General features: G+C 34.9%; 2 protein-coding genes across 2 annotated transcripts; one reads left to right on the top strand and one right to left on the bottom strand.

The window, feature by feature from the left end:
- Window positions 1-2,327: 2,327 nt before the first annotated feature.
- On the bottom strand, window positions 2,328-9,781 carry LOC148870737 (mitochondrial uncoupling protein 1-like). Its single transcript, XM_088971772.1, has 9 exons — window positions 9,261-9,781; window positions 8,113-8,331; window positions 7,904-7,982; window positions 7,553-7,686; window positions 7,370-7,468; window positions 7,180-7,284; window positions 4,000-4,074; window positions 3,060-3,146; window positions 2,328-2,676 (listed from the first exon to the last, which is right to left on the bottom strand). Exons 1-9 carry the CDS (start codon window positions 9,342-9,344, stop codon window positions 2,647-2,649), a joined length of 912 nt encoding a protein of 303 aa, XP_088827898.1. The 5' UTR covers window positions 9,345-9,781; the 3' UTR covers window positions 2,328-2,646.
- A 4,442-nt stretch (window positions 9,782-14,223) lies between these two features.
- Window positions 14,224-16,254, top strand: LOC148870736 (DNA sliding clamp PCNA). The gene is made up of 4 exons (XM_088973579.1): window positions 14,224-14,809; window positions 15,078-15,230; window positions 15,342-15,439; window positions 15,740-16,254. The coding sequence occupies exons 1-4, from the start codon at window positions 14,491-14,493 to the stop codon at window positions 15,962-15,964; spliced, it is 795 nt and encodes a 264-aa protein (XP_088829705.1). The 5' UTR covers window positions 14,224-14,490; the 3' UTR covers window positions 15,965-16,254.
- The last annotated feature ends 4,261 nt before the right edge of the window (window positions 16,255-20,515 follow it).

The raw sequence follows: 20,515 nt of genomic DNA, 5'->3' as shown, positions 1-20,515 counted from the left end.
AATGTCCCGAAATTAGCTCGAATTGAGTTTTTTGCGTCTTTTTAGGATAGAATCTTTCGGTGGCTGATCTTCCCCCAACCAAACAGAAAAAGATGAAAATACTGGCTGCCAATCTTCTAAACAATCCGCAACCTACATGAAAAGACGCACCAAATGAGGCCTATATAATAGTGTTTGGGAGTACCACACTTACATTACACTAGAAAAAAAAATCTTTACCCATTAAACTTAAAATCATCGGAATATATACATATATATACATGGATGCATCATGCATGTGTATATCATATACATAACAATTGGAACCAATGTTCATTGAATATACAACATTGATTCACCAAGCGGATGCTTGGCAAAATGATTGGTTTTGTTTTTTTGAAACAAAAATAACTACCTAATCAGCAAAAGTAGGGCTGCAAGTTGGGTTAGGTTGAGGCCAACCCTAAGTTCTAAACCACCAACCCAAATTATCCAACCCTAACTAAATTTCTTCAACCCTAACCCAATCCAATCCAACCCGAAGTTGTTCAGGTTGGGCTGGGCTCGGATTGGCCCCAATCCAACCTTCTTCTCATCCCTTAGTAGAACTTCTTAATCTTAGGTCTTAACTCAACTTTCATTACATATATTAATCATATATTTTATTAGTATTTTTTATTGATGTTTATATTAGTTATTTAAGTAAAAATTCAGAAAAAAGAAAAAGTGGTTGAAATGACTATAGCCTATAGTTTATAAGGAGTTATGACTTATAATAGCTCTTTTATGGGCAGCTAGCTATGGGTGGCAAATAACAAAGAGGAGATAAAGAAATCAATGTACGATATAATTTAGTATTTCCAATTAGGATTAAGTGAAGCGGTTATCTTAAATGAAATAAATGATAATATGTGATGGTAGTTATACAACTATCATGCATCTAAAAAAATCAATGTATAATATAATCATATATATAACATATATTTATATATGATAGATATAGAGTCAAGTTTGGGTTGAGTCAGGTTGCCCGATGGGTCAATCTTAACCCAACCTAAAGTAAAACCGGATTCATAAATTTCAACCCTAACCTTAACCTGAACATCAACCCAAGGCCAACCTGGCCCAAGTTGCAGCCTTAAGCAAAAGCAATATATTTTTGCTAACTTGGCAATTACTTTTTGTTTTGAAAAACAAATTCATACATGTTGACGTTGGTGAATACCCACCCCGTTAATGTGGTGCCAATTTGGTTCACTGAGGACGTATTTAGAAAAACGGTGTTATATTTTTCAATTCAAAAACGAATGCCCAAGGTCCAAAATACATAAAAATTGTGTATATGGTACGATTCAAAAGGAACGATATAAGATTTAAAAAAAATGTTTCAAGCTTCAAAAAATGGGATCATGATAGCTCTAGGAAGGTTATTAACCTTCAATTCTCTTATTTTAGTATATGATTGATTCAAAAATCAATCAAGACATATCGGTCGATGCACACCGGTACATTCCTAAATTTGCAAAATTTTGAACCCTGCAACTGCATCAGAAAGACCAATGTATTTTGCTGATGTTGCTGTTGCCTTTGTTTTAAAAAACATCATCCCCCCAATTTGCTGTCAGTTCGCTAAATATGGAGTCTCATCGTTATTCTTAAGAGCTTGTCAAGTAATTCAGTTCACTATCCACATTCATGCAATCATGCTAAGGACATATAATGCATCTTTATTTGCAAGATGTTGATCTTTGGTTTGATTCACTTGTTCATCCCAATTGAATCAAAAGCATATCAACATGAAGCAATTCATAGCTCGCAGATAGCTTTGGAGAATTTGCCAAACGTAGACCGTGGCTTGGGTCAATCGCAGTTGGGATACGGTCTGGGTTCAAGTTGTGAGTCTTGTGACTGGCCACCAAACCCGACCCATTGCCAAACGTAGCCTTTGCTAAGAACATGAGAGGGGGACATTGGGGTTAAATAAACCATTTCAAACTAGTTCGGTGGGTTGGGCCAAACCAAACCTGTTGAGTCTTGACGTCACTAGATGCAATGATAAAATTTCTGGCTAGCAAACCTGATAAACAGTACCTGAAGGTCCATTTGGTTTGCTATCGAAATTGGAAAGGAATTGTACATTCCATTTATCTATTTGGTTCAGACAGGAATCATAATGGGAATTAGAATCAGTTGGAATGAGAGGTTCCTCTCCCAAGCGAGGGAGAGGATTAAGATTCAAATTCGGCCAACCAAACAGTTGGAATCGGAATGGCCCCTGAAAGCGGCCAGAGGTTATTTCAGTACACCCCTAAGACCGCAGATAGCTCGGATCAATATCGGGTAATGGCTTTCTTGAAGCTCCAAGGCAAAGCACGATGGTACATATTTCAATTATAACCTGATAATTGTCAAACCTTGGCAGGAAGAATGTTCAGAAATTCTCAAAACAAAGTAATGACAATGAGGAGATGATTCCTCAAACAAATTGAGTTTCTGAAGAAATCCTCGACTGTTCCATCGAAGGACACTTATATCACTGAAGAAAAAAGAGACACTAGCAAAAAGAGCCTTATTTCGCTCTTTATTCTTTAAGTAACCAATTATTGCCAAAGCAAGCTTGAGCAAAACAATTGCCCACCAACCACTTTAATCCTTCAAACTTTCGTCCTATACTTCCTTCCTGAAGAACTTCTTAGCCTGTCAAGATCAGGGAGGGTGTGGTGAGAAAGAGAAGAAAGGCAAACAGACAGGCTTTATGAATATCACCAATAATCAGTTCAAAGAGCAGGGTCCATGAGCATAATCAGATTTCACAACGAAACTAGTATTTTCAGCTTTGATACTCTCCGCAACCAAAAATAAGCAAATGGAGTTGATGCTTCTTCCAAAACTGTGTCTTTCATGGGTTCATTCTTATTCCTTTGGGTTCATTCTTCAACTTGGCATTTCCAACTATTAGACATGAAATACAATTGCAACTTCCGTAACAGTCCAACAGATTAGTAAGGTCTGAACTTACTAATCTGTCAACAGGATAAAACAAGCACTGAAAATGCATAAAAAAGTCTTGGCAATAATACCTGCTCTAGAGTGAGAAACATGATCACGTTCCAAGATCCTAGCCGACCAAAATTTGGAATGAACCCTTTGTAGAAAGCAAGAGGCCCCTAAACACATTAGCAGATTAATCATTGTCAAAACTACTAATCCATAAGAAAGGAAATGGCCCTATTAACCAATGTCAGAACCACTTTTGAACAGAATAGCACTTATCAAATTCACACAAGTTTACCTTCATTTATCAAATTTTAAGAGATGATTTTTTTTATGAATAAACTTTAAGAGATGATGGCACTCAAATTAAAAGGAAAGTTCTATAAAACAGTTCTAAAGCCATCAAACACATTGAGGTGGATCTACATTTTATCAGAGAGTGTTGCTTCTAAGTGTGCCTGCCATTATTGCCTCTCATATGCAGTTAGCTGATGTTTTAACCAAAGCAACTGCTAGGCAGAAGCTATAAACAGATATGTGCAAGTTGGGAATGACCAACATTTATTCCCAACTTGAGGGGGAGTATAGAGATGCAATAGATTGCAACCCAAAAGAAAAAAAAAAGATGCAGTAGATCGAGTAGTTTATTTAGTTATTTGTTATTAATCCTTTTCTTGGACTGTTTATTTTCTTTTTATTTTATGTTTGAGCTGCAGGGACATTTTAGTCATTGTAAAATCTTTTATAAGACAGCATATAAATACCAATGATAGGGACGGTAGACTCAATTTTTTTCTGCTCCACTTTATTATTCTCTTCTCTTCTTCCTCCTCTACTTTCCCACTGATGTACCACACTTTCTTTTTCTTTTTTCTTGTTGATTATTGATTTATAAATAAAAGCCATTGTTACCTACTCAACTTTCTCTATGAAAGATGGATAGGAATCCAAGAAGTACAATTACTGCAACATGGTAACTAATTCCAACTAATGAAGAAGGGAATTTGAAAGTGAAAATGAGCATACATCATTTTTCAAAGTCTTGATGAAACAATCAAGTGTGCTTTTGTAAGTTGAATCTCCCATCATTCTTGATTTCACCTGCAACACAACCAATAAAATATAACACGCTTGTCCTCTTTAGATGTTAAACAAATGTTCACCTTACTGTGTTATTAATCAAATGGATGAAGCAATAATGTTGTTTAATCAGTTGAAAAGCAAACAAGTAACCAAACCATTTACTGCAGAGAGACTAAACATTAGGTCCATAGTTGTCGAGGAACATAGGTCATTCTGGGTGACACTGGAGCACCTACTCACTTAGGCACCTGCTCCCATGTGACAGAATTTGACAAAGAAAAACTACATTTTAGGTTAGTTTCTTCCTAGTTTTATATACCAACCAGAAAACATACAAATTGAAAATTGCCAAATTCCTTTACCAAGTATCAATGAGTTGCATATAAAAACATGATAAATCATCATATACAGAAGGATATTAAATCTTTTATTTCAATGTTCAAAACACTGCATTGCAATGTAACAAGTATTTAATAGAGAAATTGCATGCCAAGAAATAAAAAATGACTAAAGAATGCTAAGAGAGAGAGAGTAATTGCAGAACAAAAAAAAGAAGAAAAAACATGTGGACAGTCCTAGTTTGTCCTTGTCTTCTTTCCCTTTCTTCAAAACCCCTGAATCTTTTATATTCCAATAGCAAAATTCCAAAAAGAACAAATGATATGATGTATCAACAATATATCAATAAGATGCATCCAACTCAACTCAAGAAAGCCTTATCCAACCGTATGGGGTTGGCAACATTAAGATACAACCCTAGTAATAAAAATTCAATAATGCATTCTAATTTTTTTGTCATCTAGGCAGGCATCTTACCTCCTAGACATGCACTAGTACAAAACAACTTGATAATTATAGAACAAATACATTTTAGTCATGGGCATAAATAGATATTTTCAAGTTACTAATCATGGTAGCCAAGTTTTATTTTGCATACTGCAGTTGGCCCATGTCCAAAACTAGGTCCAATATGATTTAGATAAAATTTCAGGAGTATCAACTACTAAAAGAAAGACACCATTGTAGATATTAATTAAGATTGAAAACCATTTTGCAGCAAGGAGTGAAGTCGTTTTTAAACTTAGTGGCCATTTAATAATGGCTGAAATGGCTGGAACTGAATGGCTTATTGCTTTGTCTTTTAATGAACAAGTCAAAGACAAAGCAAATTAGTCATTCAGTTAAGCCACTTCATCCATCATAAAAAGGCCCTTGAGACTTGGCCAACTTGGTTGAATATTTAAAGAATGTATATTTTTTTATCCATATTAGTTTATATCTTTATTAGGTTATTTCCTTTTCCTTACCCTTTTTTATTCTCACAGGTCAGCCAGATGAACCGGGTGGTTGATCTGTATCCAGTCCACCCCTTCTATGACCCCAAATAGCTAGGACCAACATTGGGTAATGACCCATTTTTAAGCCAGAGTTGGAGCATGTATATAATTTGGGATCCAATGGCTACTCAATGTAAAGAGGAAGTGCTCAAAATCATTGCACATTTGCATCCTTTTGGTGTTATTCAGCAACAATCATATTATTTTACTTCTCTTAATTTGTTTTTCCAACTCAGCATTTTCCATTATGTAACTTGCCTTTAGTTTGTAGAAAAATGCAAACCACATTTTCATTGAATTGTAGGGACAGAAGGAAGCATTACAAGAGAAAAACTGAGTTAACAAGTATCCTTATTTGTACAACACAATGCCCTTGCTATAGTTTTCAAGGCACTGAAGGAAGACTAGGTGATAGGAGGGAACCTTGTCGCCTAGTCACCTAGGCAATGGAATTTTTTAAAATAAAAACCATGAATCCTAGGGTAACTCCCTAGGTTCCATAGAAAGCAACAACCATTTTTCACTATTAATTGTCTATAATCTTCATAAAAAATGTATAAACTTCATTCAAAACATAGAAAACCAACATATTCATGAAAAAATAGAAGAAATAAAAAAAAAATCAGAAAATAGAGGAGCTGAGACTCTATTTTTGTCCTAGGAAAAGAAGAAAAGAAAAGAAAGGGTGAAAGATGATGATGATGGTGATGTGTTGATAGGATAAAATTTTGAGTTCCTCCATTCTTATCAATTCAACTTTTGAAGTCTTCAAGCACTCAAGGCAGTATATATGTTCACTGAACCCTAACAAATGAGAAAAACAATAAAAAGAAACTAGCATTTTGACTTAAACTGAATAATTTAGTTTAACAATGTCTATTTTATTATTATAATCTCAAAAGGTTAAGAATATAAAAGTATCCAAGAGCACCATTAAAAAATATCTTGGCAATTAAGCAAGGCAACCCTCCATGAGTGCCTTACTGCCTAGGCATTGCTTTGACAACTATGGCCCTTACTCATAAAAATAATAACAAATGTTGAGACTGATCTGATGTCACTGCCTTGCTACACAGAGGAAATGCTAAATGTAACCCTCAAAGGCCACATGTAGTAGAAATTACATCTATATTATTAAGTTCAGCCTTTGTTTGGTGCAATGGTAAAGTCTCAGGCTAGCAAGTATGAGAATGCAGGTTCAAGTCTGAGAATGCCAATGTATAGGTCTTATCCAGTCTACCCTTCCCAAGATACTGGATATCAGGATAATCACTGAATAACAGCCCTTATTATTAATTTCAACTTGAACAGTTGAACATGTGAAATAAGTTGATTGTATCTACATAAGCATTCCCTTTGAGTACACCTCTTTTTGACATGCATTTTCATGAGATTTTTTAATTGATCAACAAATTAAGAGATAACCAGAATCAAAAAGCATGAAGTCCCCTAGTTTGTATATTTGACATAAGTACGAGCAGCAAAATTTACATTACATATTGATGAATGAAATCCTTTTTTAAGAGAATATTGCAATTAAAATTCATAAAAAACTTGTTGAATCTGAGTTTCTAAATTAAACCAAATTGGAGCCAGGATGAATTTGAGAAAATAGGGGGCTCTCATTTGGAAGAGAAAATAATTATACGATCTGACTAAAGCTACAAAGTTTTTTCAACTGCACACACCATAAACAAATCCAACAAACTAACCATAGAAAACCATAACACTACATATACTAAGTAATCAGTTTTGAAGTAATAGAAAATTGATATAGAAGGCTTACCACATCAACTGGAGAGCCAATACACACTGCAAAAAATCCAGCCCCCAAACCAGATAGGAGGTGAGTAAAAACATTATCTGTGAATCCTGGAATTTTCAGAATTGTCTGCATTGGGATAAAAATGAATTAGAAATAAACTTAAATGCCATAACAAAATAAAAGCCCAATGATATTCATATTATGAGCCTACCTGTTTCACTTGATCATAGCTTGCTAGTTCAGCAGCATTTATAATAGCATTCCGTGCTACATTGGGCCCAATCCCAGTCCAAAGAGCCCCTACTCCTTCCTAAACAACGGAAAAAATTTGGTAAAACTGAACAAGTACACCAAATGAACCAACACAATGAAATTTCTCTTTTAGAAACGCAACTTGTTTGACTATTGTGGAATAAGCATTTAATGCCCCAGAATAACGCCTTGGCACACCGGGTGGCAACTTCCCTTCAGCTTGAAGTCTAACTTTAACAAGATCAGTTGGATTAGCCACCGTAATAGCTAGAGCACCTGCATGATTTACAACTACCCACTCAGCATGCAAAAAATACAAGTGAAATTATGAAAGATAGATTACTTTAGGGCAATACCAGAAATTAATGCAGGTTAGGAAACAAATCTAAGGACATCAAGAATGAACAAAAAGGGGATAATTTATGCATACCCTTGGTAGGGAGAGAGGGAAGGAAATTGGGGGAGAGGAGTAGAAGTTGAGAAATGTGCTCACCAGTTGTAAGCGCAGCAAGAATTTTCTTGGACAAAGGTACATCTCCAACAAAATCATTACCAACATAGAAGGTCTTGACCTGTCCAACATGCAATTACACAAGACCATAAAAAACACGTGATGTAAACAAGATATATTTACAAATACATGCAAACATGCAAAAACAGGCATATCATAAGTCTGTGCGAGGAAACAAATTCAAAACTTACTGGTTCATACAATCCAATTCTTAAACCTCCAAACAGGCACTGACGATGTAATCCTGGTACAATGCCTTTCCAGAGTGCCGTCGCACCTTCTTCCCTAGCAATGGTAGCAACAGTACCCAACATGCCCCTGTATTTAGGTAAAGCCACTCCATCTCCACTAGCAGCTTTCTTTTGAAGCTGCAGCCTAACTTTAGCAGTGTCCAAAGGAATGGTACAAAGCTGCATGTAATACATATGGCATATGCATAGAGCCATAGATATAAAGAAGACATTAATGTCTTGAAATTTTTATTTCATTCAGGAATTCACAATAAATAAGTCTGAAGTAAGTGTGTGTGTGTGTGTGTATGTGTTGTTCCTCGTGTAGAAATCACAACATTCAATAGACACCTGAAATAATGCCAGATTTCGCCGTTGGGCTTATTGAGCTAGTATTAAATCAGGAGCTCTATCCATTTGTTTAAACAAAGTCGTGGTACTGAGCTTCACTCTGGCCTAATAATGCATCAACATCAGCAAAAACAACCATGAACACAGAGAAGTTGGCAGATGGGAAATAAACAAGCCGTTTTCATCAACTTCGGAAGCATCTATTCGGTTGGACCTATTGAAACGAGACCCCATACACCATGCGAAATTCATGGCTATAGCAGATATAAGGAGGAAGCCGCCTTCTCAATCTCGTGAAAACAGAATGTCAAAACAGTATTCCAATGTAAAACAATTTATTTAGGGAAGTCTATAGCATAGGGCTTAGTCGTAAATAAGTAGTTGCGTTTTCCCACTTATGGTACGAGAGCTTTTCTCCATTTCATCGTTTACAAGGACTACATTCAAGTAGAAGTTCGCAAGTAGCAATTTTTGTCCTCAGTGAACAGAAAATTTTGAAAAATCAGCATTTAATTGGAGAACTGAGCTTGCATGCAAAAAAAATTTGACCCAAGGAAAGGCTCAAAAAAGGATCACAAACAAACAAAATAGTACAAATTAGAACTTTATATCGACAAAAGAAATCTCCTGAGTTCTTTTCTTTTATTATTGAAATAGAAGTAATCGGAAATTCGTGGCAAACAAACGTATAGCGCCAGAACATATTTTGAATCAACTTGTAAAGTGAAGCAAAGCCGGGGAACGGAGATCATATATACCTCGGCAAAACAAGCAGCAAAAGCGCTGCTCGCGAAGGTCCCGGCCAACGAAATCTCAGTCTTGGGCTTGTGATCGGCCACCATCGTCGAAAACAAAATACGCTTGGAACGAAGAGGAGCAAGCCGGAAAACTATTCCAGTGAAGCGGAGACAGAAGATTAGAAGGGGATCGTGGTCTTATACAGAAGGTATATTAGATTGCAAAAGACCGAAAAGATGGAGAGAAAAAGAAAAAGAAAAACAGCGTTTGGGAATCTCGGGAAAAATAAAATTTGAAGAGCTTTGTCTTCTCTCTTCCTGCTCAGTGCATTTACTGACTCGGTGTGACTCGCGCATCAGCATACGTTTCCATTTCAGACACTCGTTTTTTTTTTTTTTTTGCGGGAAAAACGACAGTCGTCATTGCTCGAGTCAAGTAATGACAGCGAAAACTCAATAGAAAAAAGAAGAAATAAACAATTGGCAAATATTTGATGTGACTCGTCTTACTGAGTTAAGTTTTTCCGAAACCAGATGTCAATGCAATCAACGGAGATTAAGGACAAATAAACAAAATAAAAAAGTGGACTTGTGTGTAGAGCTAAAGAATATAATTGATAAAGCAAATTAGGATTTAGAGAACCCAGTCAGTTATTCCAATCCGGTGGTCCAGAAGTGCAAGTTGTGTATACTTGAGGCCGTATCATATTTGTTTGTTAGCCGGCTAGGTGCATATTGTCTGCTTGCATTTGTAACAAGTTGGACCGTTGGACTGAATGAGAAACGGAGTGCTTGCCTTCCTGGTACTCGTAATAGATGTTTCATTTTTTTTATTAATTTCTTTTTAATCAGAAGGAACATTACAAGGGACGAAACCATCACTATCTGCAGGCATCTCCATCACATAGATCTATCTATACTTGCAATTTCATTTCTCTCTTCTCAGTCTGATTGGATTCAAGACAGGCTGGAACAAATCACAGAGCCTAACTCATTTGGGAGCGCTGAAGCCCGGGTTGAGCTGCTTTTCAGTGAGTTACTTTGGGAAAAGCCCCTTAAGCTACAACCAATAAGCCATCTTTTTAGCTGTAAAATGGTTATTCTGGGCTTTCAGAGGTTTTCTGGAAATATATATCTCACATATTTCAGAATATGTATTTTTTAGATATAGATTTTTTCAGATATTTCAGTTTTTATGTAAAACTGAAATATCTTTATTTAACAGTTTTAAATATAAAATATTAAAACTGAAATATCTTTATTTAACAGTTTTAAATATAAAATATATTTAAATTAAAACCGAAATATATATTTAAATAGATTAGGTTTTTCATACAAAACTGAAGTTTTTTGTCCAAATATATCATCATTAACTGTATTTTTTTTCAAAGCTTAAACTTAAACAAAACACAAATAAAATATATCAACTTGTAACATGCATTAAATTAAAAAAAAATTAAATAAAAAGATACTAACCTTTGAATGACAGAAGTTGAGACATTGAGAATGAGACTTGAGCTTGAGTTGAGAGAATGAAAACTTTGAGAAGATGGGAGTTAGGAGAGCCAAGTTCAAATGATGTCTTGAAATTGAGACTTGAAAACTTGAAATTTTAAAATTTTGATTCTTGAGTTGATAGTCAAATTGTATTAGATAATAGAGATTGTGCTTGAATTGAGGGGCTAAGGGGGGCGGACCAAGTTAGAATTAGAATAAAAGACAAAAGTTATCAAGAAAATAGAAAGTCAAACTGTTTTATAAAATGAATTATGAAATTTGTATTATTCAAAAAACTTTCTAAGTTCTAATCTAAGTTAAAAATGACACCTAATTCTAATTGTAATTGCCTAATTGGTTGCCTATTTGGTGTAAAAAACTATAGAAACTAGGATATAGACAACTTAGTTAAATAGGAACTAGAAGACTAGGTTAGGTTGTAATTAGGAATTAGGATAGAGGTAACTTAGTTAAGTAGGAACTAAATTGGTTTGGGTCGGGTTGGTTTCGGTTTTTACATAAGAAAACCAAAACCGACCCGAACCATGGGTTTATGAATTTGTACAATCTGAAACCGACCGGTGCTTATAAAAACCTGGCCAACTCGTGTTGGGTTGGACCTTCTTATGAACAGCCCTAAAGTCGGGAATTTGGGTCTCCAACAGGGAACTCATCCCCATTGGGGTCGGGGATAGAGGGGAATTTCTTTTTCTGATGGGAATCGGGGATGGGGAATATAATCTCCACCCAAACCTGCCCTGTCGCCATTCCTAGTGATGTCATGTGACTGTTTTTAATTCCTAAAATACCCTTTTTAGTATCTTATCATAAGAGCTGTTGCATGGAAGGGTCGGAATATTCCTGTTTTATTGGAATACGCCTCCTCTATTTGGTAGAAACGCCATTTTGTCACGGGGTTAGTTCTTCTCCGGCGACCGTTGGATACCATTTCTTCATCACAAGAGAAACAATTAAAATACTGAGAACATGTAAACAATTAACTAAGGAGAAAGAAAATGGAAAACAAATATAGAAGAGAAGAGAAACTAGAGCGAGTTTTCAGCACTGCAAAATTTTCAGAAAATGGAGGCGTCCGCATCCCTACGTGGGTGGTTTTATTATGGTGGTCTCGCAATTTCGGTATCCATGCAACCTTCATCTTCATCGATTCATCCAATACGTTTACCATACAGGATGAGTTGGTGAAGATGAAAGACATTAAATGCATAACACATAGCCAACTTAATGGTGGTTCGGTTGGCCGGTAAACTAGCGGTCCAAGAGGAGAAGCCACGCTATCGGTTATCACCACCTCTGAAAAGAGTTATTAATATTGCAAATAAAAATGTTGTACTATGCAGAGAATTGAATTACGACCCCAATGGGGGTAAAGCCGAGTAATCAATACCAAAAAAATAAAGTGCATTAGGTGTAGGGGTGTCTATGAAAAACCGAAAAATTTAATTGGAAAATGTGATTAATTAAACCGATTAATTTAGTATAGGTTTGGTATTTTTGAAAAATTAAAAGATTGATTTGGTTTTCGGTTAACCGAATCGACCGGTATATATTTATATGTATATTTTATATATATTTTTAATATATATCACATATTTTCTATATATTATATATAACTATATACATATATTATATTTATAATAATTTATTTATAAATATATTATATATTTGTATAATAATTATAATATAATATATATTATAAATATAAAAAACTAAAAAATCAAACCAATCAAAAACCAAAACTGATGGACTGATTAACCGGTGGTATCAGTTCAGTTTCGGTTTGAGAAAATGAAAAAATATTGATGGTACTGATTCAGTTTACAAAAACTGTCCATGTTAACCGAACCTTAGAACACCCCTAATTAAGTGTTGATGGAAGACATTAAATGGACAATGGGTTGTTTTGATTATTCCAAGTAACCCATTTTCCAAGGGAGGGGAAACAATATTGCTCAACTAAGAGAACTCCTAAATATGGGTTTTACGGAGTGGGAATGACAGTAACCTACAAAAATCATTTGATGAGCAAATAGGTGTTACTGTCCATGCTCATCTGAACAACGAGGACCGTGAAATTGAAGAGGAGGAAGAAGAGAGAATCGCGAATTTGAAGATCGTTGGATCGATCAATTGAGGAGATCAAAATAACCACCCCCACCAATCCACTACAAGTCTACAATCATTTTTTTTTTCTTTTTCTTTTGTATTTGAATTAGGGGAAAATTGGAAATCACGGATTTTTTTTTTAAATGATAATAATTTTTTGTTAAAAGATCAAGTGGGAGTCCACCTCTTCTCTTCATTTTATTGCCTGAAAAGCCACCAGTTGCCACAGGGAAAGTTTTTCATCAAGTGGGTTCTATTTTGAAAATTTGAGGAATAGTGAATGATAAATTTGACATTTCATTTTTTTCATTAGTATTTAAAGATCATGCTAATTTAAAAAAAAAAAAATAGGAGCATTTTAAGACAATATATAAATAATAAGGGTAAAATTCAAAATTTTCGTAAATTCTAATAGCAAAAATCACATATTCCATCAACACTGGAAAAGCAATTCAATCAGACAGCTATATGAATATTTAGGAAGATTGGATTTTGATCAAGGGTATGCCTCGCAGTCCATAGGTGATCTATCACTTACCAGGTACTGGAATGTGGATCACTCGGCCTCCCCATTTTCCCCCTTATACACTCCTTGATAAGGCTGCAACTTAGGCCAGGTTGGCCCAAACCTAACCCAATAAAAGTCGAGTTGGGTTGATGTTTAGATTAGGATTGAAATTTATGAATATGACTTTACTTCGGGTTGGGTTAGGGTTGATCCATCGAGCAGCCCAACTCAATCCGTACCTGACCCTATAATACATATCATATATAAATATATGTTATATATATCATACATAAACACATGATAGTTGTATAGCCCCCATTGCATACTATATTTTATTTCTTTTAAGATAATCATCTCACTTAATCCTAATTGAAAATATTAAAACCTTAATAACATAATTTATGTTTTTTGAATATTTTATTCTTTATTTCCTCCGTTGCTTGCCACCCATAGCTTGTTGCCTATAAAAGATCTATTATAAGTCATAACTCATAATAAACTACTGTAGTTATTTCAAACACTTTATTATTATTATTATTATTTTTTTCTGATTTTTATACATAGAAAACAGATAAAAATATCAACAAACAAATACTAATAAAACATAGGATTAAGTTAAGATCTTAGATTAAGAAATTCTAAAGATTTTAAGGGATGTGAAGGTTGGATTGGGCCCAATCTGAGCGTAGTCCAATCCAAAGTTGACTTTCTGATTAAGTTGGATTGGGTTAGGATTGGAGATATTTAGTTAGAATTGGGTAGGTCAGGATGAAAGTCGGGTTGGGTTAGAGTTAGGGTTAAGGCTGGAGGTTTACTTGGGATTGATCTCAACTCGACCTGACCCTACTCCATGATCGAACCTCAGTTATCAAATGTGGCGGGAAAAGCCATTATTTCCCGCCAATTGTCGGTTTAAGTATTGAGCACTCTTGTATGATTGTATCGACTATCGACGGACTGGCTAAGTCGTCATAACATAAAATACAAATCGCCCGCATTTTTTCCTTTACCTCTCTTTCTCTCATCCTCTTACCCCTCCCTCCCTTCATTTTCCCTTTTCTCTCGACCCCTAAAATTCCCTTCTTTCCGCAGCAGACTTAAGTACAGGAGGATTAGAAGATGTTGGAGCTCAGATTGGTGCAGGGGAGTCTGCTGAAGAAGGTCCTAGAAGCGATCAAAGACCTCGTAAACGATGCCAACTTCGACTGCTCGGCCACCGGATTCTCCCTCCAGGCCATGGATTCCAGCCATGTCGCTCTGGTGGCACTCCTCCTCAGATCGGAGGGCTTCGAACACTACCGCTGCGATCGGAATCTCTCCATGGGGATGAACCTCAACAACATGTCCAAGATGCTAAAGTGCGCCAGTAACGACGATATCATCACCATCAAGGCCGACGACGGTAGCGACACCGTCACTTTCATGTTTGAAAGCCCTAGTAAGTTTCACCTTTTTTTTCTGTCTTCTAATTTGCTTTTTAGTAGCCTAGCATGGTAAGATCCTGATGGGGAAAAATAAATAAATTATTTATATTATTTCAAGGGTGATTTTGCCCTTTTTTTCAATATCTTTCATCCCTCTTAACAGCCTTCAAGCATCTGAGGGGCAACAAATGTGCAGAGATTTTATGTGTAGTCTTTTCAAGTATACAATTCTACTAATTGATATGGATTTCTCGCTTTCCGTTATAACACTCGACTAAAAAGATCAAGATAAGATTGCCGATTTCGAGATGAAGCTGATGGACATCGACAGCGAGCATCTGGGAATCCCCGAAGCGGAATATCAGGCCATCGTTCGTATGCCGTCATCCGAGTTCGCAAGGATTTGCAAGGATCTCAGTAGCATTGGGGATACTGGTAATATTGGGTTTTCTTTCACCAGTATAATCATTTGGATTGTATAAATTTGAATTTCCCTTTTAGCCTTTATGTTCAAAACTCAATTATGGGGTTGTGGGGTGGTGGCAGTTGTAATCTCCGTGACGAAGGAAGGCGTGAAATTCTCCACAAGAGGTGATATTGGAACTGCAAATGTAGTTTGTCGCCAGAATACAACTGTAGATAAGGTACGTTCTCGAATCTCTTTTTTCAACCTAAAGAGTTCTGTCTGCAAAAGCAGGGTTCAAGAATTTTCCATTGATGACAGTGAATCTTAGTTAATAAGATTCCAAAGTCTGGTTTTTTAGATTCAGTTCAGTTGTTCTTGAAGTATGGGATTTTTTTTGCTGATTGAGTCCAAAAGACTGGTGCTTTAGTTTATCTAGTTTGAATATAAAATCAAACAGTATATCACAATTAACTAATGGATGATTTATGCATGCTGTTTTTTTTTTTTTTCTTTTTTTTTCTGGGGTGAATTGTTACAGCCAGAGGAAGCTACCGTTATAGAGATGCAGGAGCCAGTATCTTTAACGTTTGCACTGAGGTACATGAACTCCTTTACCAAGGCAACTCCATTATCAAGCACGGTCACCATCAGCTTGTCTTCTGATCTTCCCATTGTGGTCGAATATAAGATTGCTGAGATGGGCTACATAAGGTTCTATTTGGCTCCCAAAATTGAAGACGAGGAGGAAGAGAGCAAACCTTGAGATTGATGGATCCGATTCATAATCCCACATAATCTGTTCTTTTAATCTTTTCTTGATCCTCCATTGAGTATGTTCTTTCATTTTAATTGAAGGTTGTCCTCTGTCAACAATCTTCTAACAGTTGCTAGGATTTTAACAATTTTTACTAGTGCATGTAGTTGTTTACCAATCTTGTAAGTTAGGTGGGTTAAATGTTTGTGGATTTCCAAATATTGATTTTAACAATCAATCGTTGATAATCTGTTACCAATAGATTAGAATAATACATGGAGTGAATTCATTTATTTGAAGCTTTTGTTACCAATTGCCCAAAAAAGAAGCTTATCTGCTTATGTTACCGTTTTTTCAATAAACACTTCTCTTGTCATTTGAAATGAAAGTTCAAGGCATTTCCTACGTTGAGTTCTTTATTATACAAAAAGGGTTAGATCAATTCAAGAGCTTGCTTACCAATTGATTCTCCCAGCTGGGCCCGGATCTCCTGAAAGCAAAAAGCGTGCCAACACCCGGGAGAGCACTGCTTTTAACCGGTTGGTAAAATGGTAACATCACATCTGCCTCATGTTAAATTCGTGGGGATATGTTACTGATATGTTGGTAGATGCAATTTGCTGTATTCTCTTGTCCATGGTGAAGCCCATGCTCCACTCTTTATATTTTTGTAACATCACATTTGCTGTATTCTCTATTATACGTTTTATGAAAATTGTTGTAACATTATTAAAATGTGAATGTAACTAGTGATAAAACAATGCCTCATTGATATGACTATCAAAAATGACATTATTAACATTGCTAAAGTCTTTACTGTGATTGGTTCAAATTTTGATGTAATTTGCCTTAAAATGCTGAGAAAATTCTCTGCACTTTAGGCTTAGTACATTGGACTTTAAAACGTGACAATTCATTGTCCAAATTTTCAAAACGTGTCAAGTTGTTGTTAATCAACCATTAAATGACATTTGAAAAGACAAAATACCCCTCAAGTGTCATCTAATTCTCTTTATTAATCATCTAAACATAGATAAAAAAATGAACATTGCCAAATCCTTGCTTCTTCTATTCATTTTTATTAACCCTTGGATGGTTGATAAATAATTAGATGACACTCAAAGGGCATTCGTCTTTTTAAATGCCATTTAACACTTGGTTAGTGGGCTACGTTAGGTACTAGATTGGCATGTTTTGAAAGTTTGGGTATTGAATTGTGGCATTTTAAAGTTTGGGAGACCAAAATGGCACTAAGGCCAAAGTATAGGGTACTAATTTAGAATTTTCCCTAAAAATTTCAAAATGCATATTCATTGAAGTTCTATTTCATAACAAAAGAAATCAAGAGTTCCTTATAATGGCAAGTTTGCAACTCTTGCTCATTGATTGTGAGAATGCATTGAATGACCTATTGCTAATTAATGGTGAGACAATCTAGTGTTCAATATTTTGCACTTCACCTCTAAAATCCAAGCTTGCTAGGGTTTTAGATTCTTTTTTTTTTATCCCAGAGGAAATGGTGACTATATGATCCTTGTTCACAATTGGTTGAAGGTAGAACTAATGGTGACGATCCCAACTATCTCTCCATCTCCTTTGTGTTCTACCATCAAAATAACTCTATAACATCTAGGCTCTGCTTGCTTTTTGGGAAGTTCCTTACCTAGGTGAATGCATTTAACTTGTTATCCATGTTCTTTTATTTCCTAGGTAAATAATGACTGTTTTAGCCATAAAAATCTATTATTAAGAGGAACAATTTTATATCATCCAATTGTTGACAAAATTTCCTCCATATGGAAAAGTTATTTACCCACTTGGGAGATGGGTATCTTCTTCCTATTGACCAACTTTACCCCCTCTTAAAATCCAAAAAAAAAAAAAGAATACCCCTCTAACTTCTCTATAGAAATTCTTGATAACACCTCCATCCAAGATCCAATGCAAAGTTTATGCTTAAAGCACTCATTTCATCATTTGGAACAATTTCCCTTGCTCCTTTTAGTATGTGTTTTGTATAGCTTCCATTTATTAAATAAACATTTGTGCTTGATTTGTCATCAAAACTAAGAAAAAGTGGTTGATAAATGTTTTGATGGGATTTGTTGACAACTAAATGCCACTATGCGCCATTAAGCACCACATCAGCGGAACAATAAATAAACACTTGCATCGGGGGGAAGTGTTAAAATGAAGCTTCCCCCAATGATTGTTTTGCATATAAATCAAGATAAGAATTCATCAATAAATATACGTATAAAATAGCATGATGTGACAAATGCTAATTTGGAAATGACATGGTACCGTTTATCAAACAAATGGAAGCCATACCAAACACCGCCTTAGTTTTAGGTCCTCTTGCATCCTAGATCATGTACTTGCCAAACTCAGTGCAATGGGTTATTTTGTTTGGTTTGGGGAAACCCCAAATTGTATCTCAAACCTCGTTATAGAGGACATTGCCTCCCTTAGGAGGGTTGTAAATCAAGACATTAATGATGATTGATTTTGGCTCTTTTCTTTTTTCTTTTTAAAAAAAAAATCTATTGTTAGGATGATTATAGATCTGTATAGAATTTAATGACTCAGGACGTAGTGGTAGAAACAGTTGTTGGTTTCAATTTATTCTACCATTTTGATGTAAAGAAAAGGAAAATTGTCTAAAACTCATCATGAGTTTTCAGCATTTCTCTTAAACTAACCACAACTTTTCAAAACATCTAAAACTCACCATGTCAGTAAGTTTTTATTTTCCAAAACTCACCTTTCATTAGTGCATCGTTAATGTTTCTTAACAGAGGTGTTCATGTCAGCATAAATAACAATTTTTATGACCAAATCACCCTTAAATGGTGAGTCAGAGGAAAAAGGGTTTTTTTTTTCATTTTTCATTTTTTTACATTTTTACTATTTTGTTATGATTTCTAATATTTTTATAATTATTTTTTTTACATTTTTTCTATTTTCTACCATCTATAAAATTTCCTGTATTTTTTTGTTATTTTTTTGCAACTTCTGTGTTTTTCTATGATTTTTTATGCTTTTTTCTACAATTTTTATTTTCTGATTTTGTTTTTCAATTTCTATAGTTTCTAAAATTTGAAAATAATTTTTTATTTTGCGTGCAATTTCTATATTTTTTTATATATATTTTTTGTAATTTCTGTGTTTTTATGTATTTTATATTTGAAAATATTTTTGAACTTTTTCCTTTTTTTCATGTCTAGATATTAAAATACATGATATATTTTATATTTTTCTATGAAGGTTAAAATGGTAATATATTAACAGCCGTTAGTCTCTTTAATGTCAAGTTAGTCACATGGTGAGTTTTAGACATTTTGAAAAGTTGTGGTGAGTTTAAGAGAAATGCTGAAAATTCATGGTGAGTTTTTGACAATTTCCTTAAAGAAAAAAAAGACTCAATTTGGAAAGAGTGCAAAGACAAATATGTTACAAATACAAAGTTTAAGAGTACAAATACAAATATACAGTTAAAAACCTTGTATATCTTACTTTTATACCTTGTTCCATACATATTTGATTTGCATGCCTAAAAATGTGTAATGGAATTGGTTGTCCAAATTAGAATTTGACAAACTTTTTATAAGGCTGTGTTTGGAAATGATGCAAACAAGTGTGAATGCAAATATGTAGTGTAAAGCAGTTCATATAAATTGTAAAATTAAGTTAGTTTTGCACCGACAAATTTACCTTCTTACCAAATAGACTTTTAATTGTAATGGATGCAAATATGAATTCCAATAAAACATATGCTTTTTTTTCTTTTTTTTTTTTTTTATCAAAAGCTCACTTGAATGTAAATTTACTTCTTTTTTATTGATGTACTTTTACATCTTATTATCAATATAAACATGCAGTCTGTCATTTATCAATGCATAAATATAATATTGCCAAACACAACCACAATGCCAATTTACCCTGAACCGAGATTTATAACTGGAAGAACTCAAAATGCAGACGATCCAGATAGTTCTCAGAGTGTTTGAATGCCTAATGTTTTCAACAAGACCCCTTCATGACACGTTAGTCCATTTGAATTCATTGCAACAGAAACAGTGCTTAGGGCAGGTCTATATGGACAATGGACGCATGTCATATGGAGAGAGCCTATCGACAGCATGCCGTCAAAGTTTTCTCGATCGCATGCTAGGTCTCGGCTGGATCCGGAGAATTAAGCTTAACGCCCGAACGCCATAAATGCTAAGTGAAAGATTGAATAGTCGTTGGCATAGGCCATGGGGATTTGCGTATGTAATCGCACAACGAAACACAACCATAATACTTGGCATACAAAACCCATATACTGTTCAAGTGTTCAACCATTGGTCTCCTCCCAATGGTGATTTTGGCAGCCAAAGGTAAATATGACAACAATGTATCAGTGCATATCGTACTCGGCATCCACCAAAACACTATTTACCATGAGATTATGAGTTAGGGTATTTCCATATTATAGATAAATAAACGTTAAAACCCGCCTTCCGTGAGCTGAACAAATAAAAAATAGAAGAGAATCACCGTTTGGCACCATATTTG

This window comes from Nelumbo lutea, chromosome 2, assembly GCF_056320005.1.
Source record: "Nelumbo lutea isolate HS-2025 chromosome 2, American lotus-T2T, whole genome shotgun sequence".
Taxonomy (NCBI): domain Eukaryota; kingdom Viridiplantae; phylum Streptophyta; class Magnoliopsida; order Proteales; family Nelumbonaceae; genus Nelumbo; species Nelumbo lutea.
This window is presented reverse-complemented; position numbering and strand designations above follow the sequence as displayed.

Excerpts from the sequence above, each read along its gene's own strand:
- LOC148870737 (XM_088971772.1), bottom strand. The coding sequence starts at position 9,344 with ATGGTGGCCGATCACAAGCCCAAGACTGAGATTTCGTTGGCCGGGACC. Across the intron at positions 7,687-7,903 it reads TCTTGCTGCGCTTACAACTG|GTGCTCTAGCTATTACGGTG; the intron begins GTGAGCACATTT and ends TAAATCATGCAG. Across the intron at positions 7,285-7,369 it reads GCTATGATCAAGTGAAACAG|ACAATTCTGAAAATTCCAGG; the intron begins GTAGGCTCATAA and ends ATCCCAATGCAG.
- LOC148870736 (XM_088973579.1), top strand. The coding sequence starts at position 14,491 with ATGTTGGAGCTCAGATTGGTGCAGGGGAGTCTGCTGAAGAAGGTCCTA. Across the intron at positions 14,810-15,077 it reads TTTCATGTTTGAAAGCCCTA|ATCAAGATAAGATTGCCGAT; the intron begins GTAAGTTTCACC and ends TCGACTAAAAAG. Across the intron at positions 15,440-15,739 it reads AGAATACAACTGTAGATAAG|CCAGAGGAAGCTACCGTTAT; the intron begins GTACGTTCTCGA and ends GAATTGTTACAG.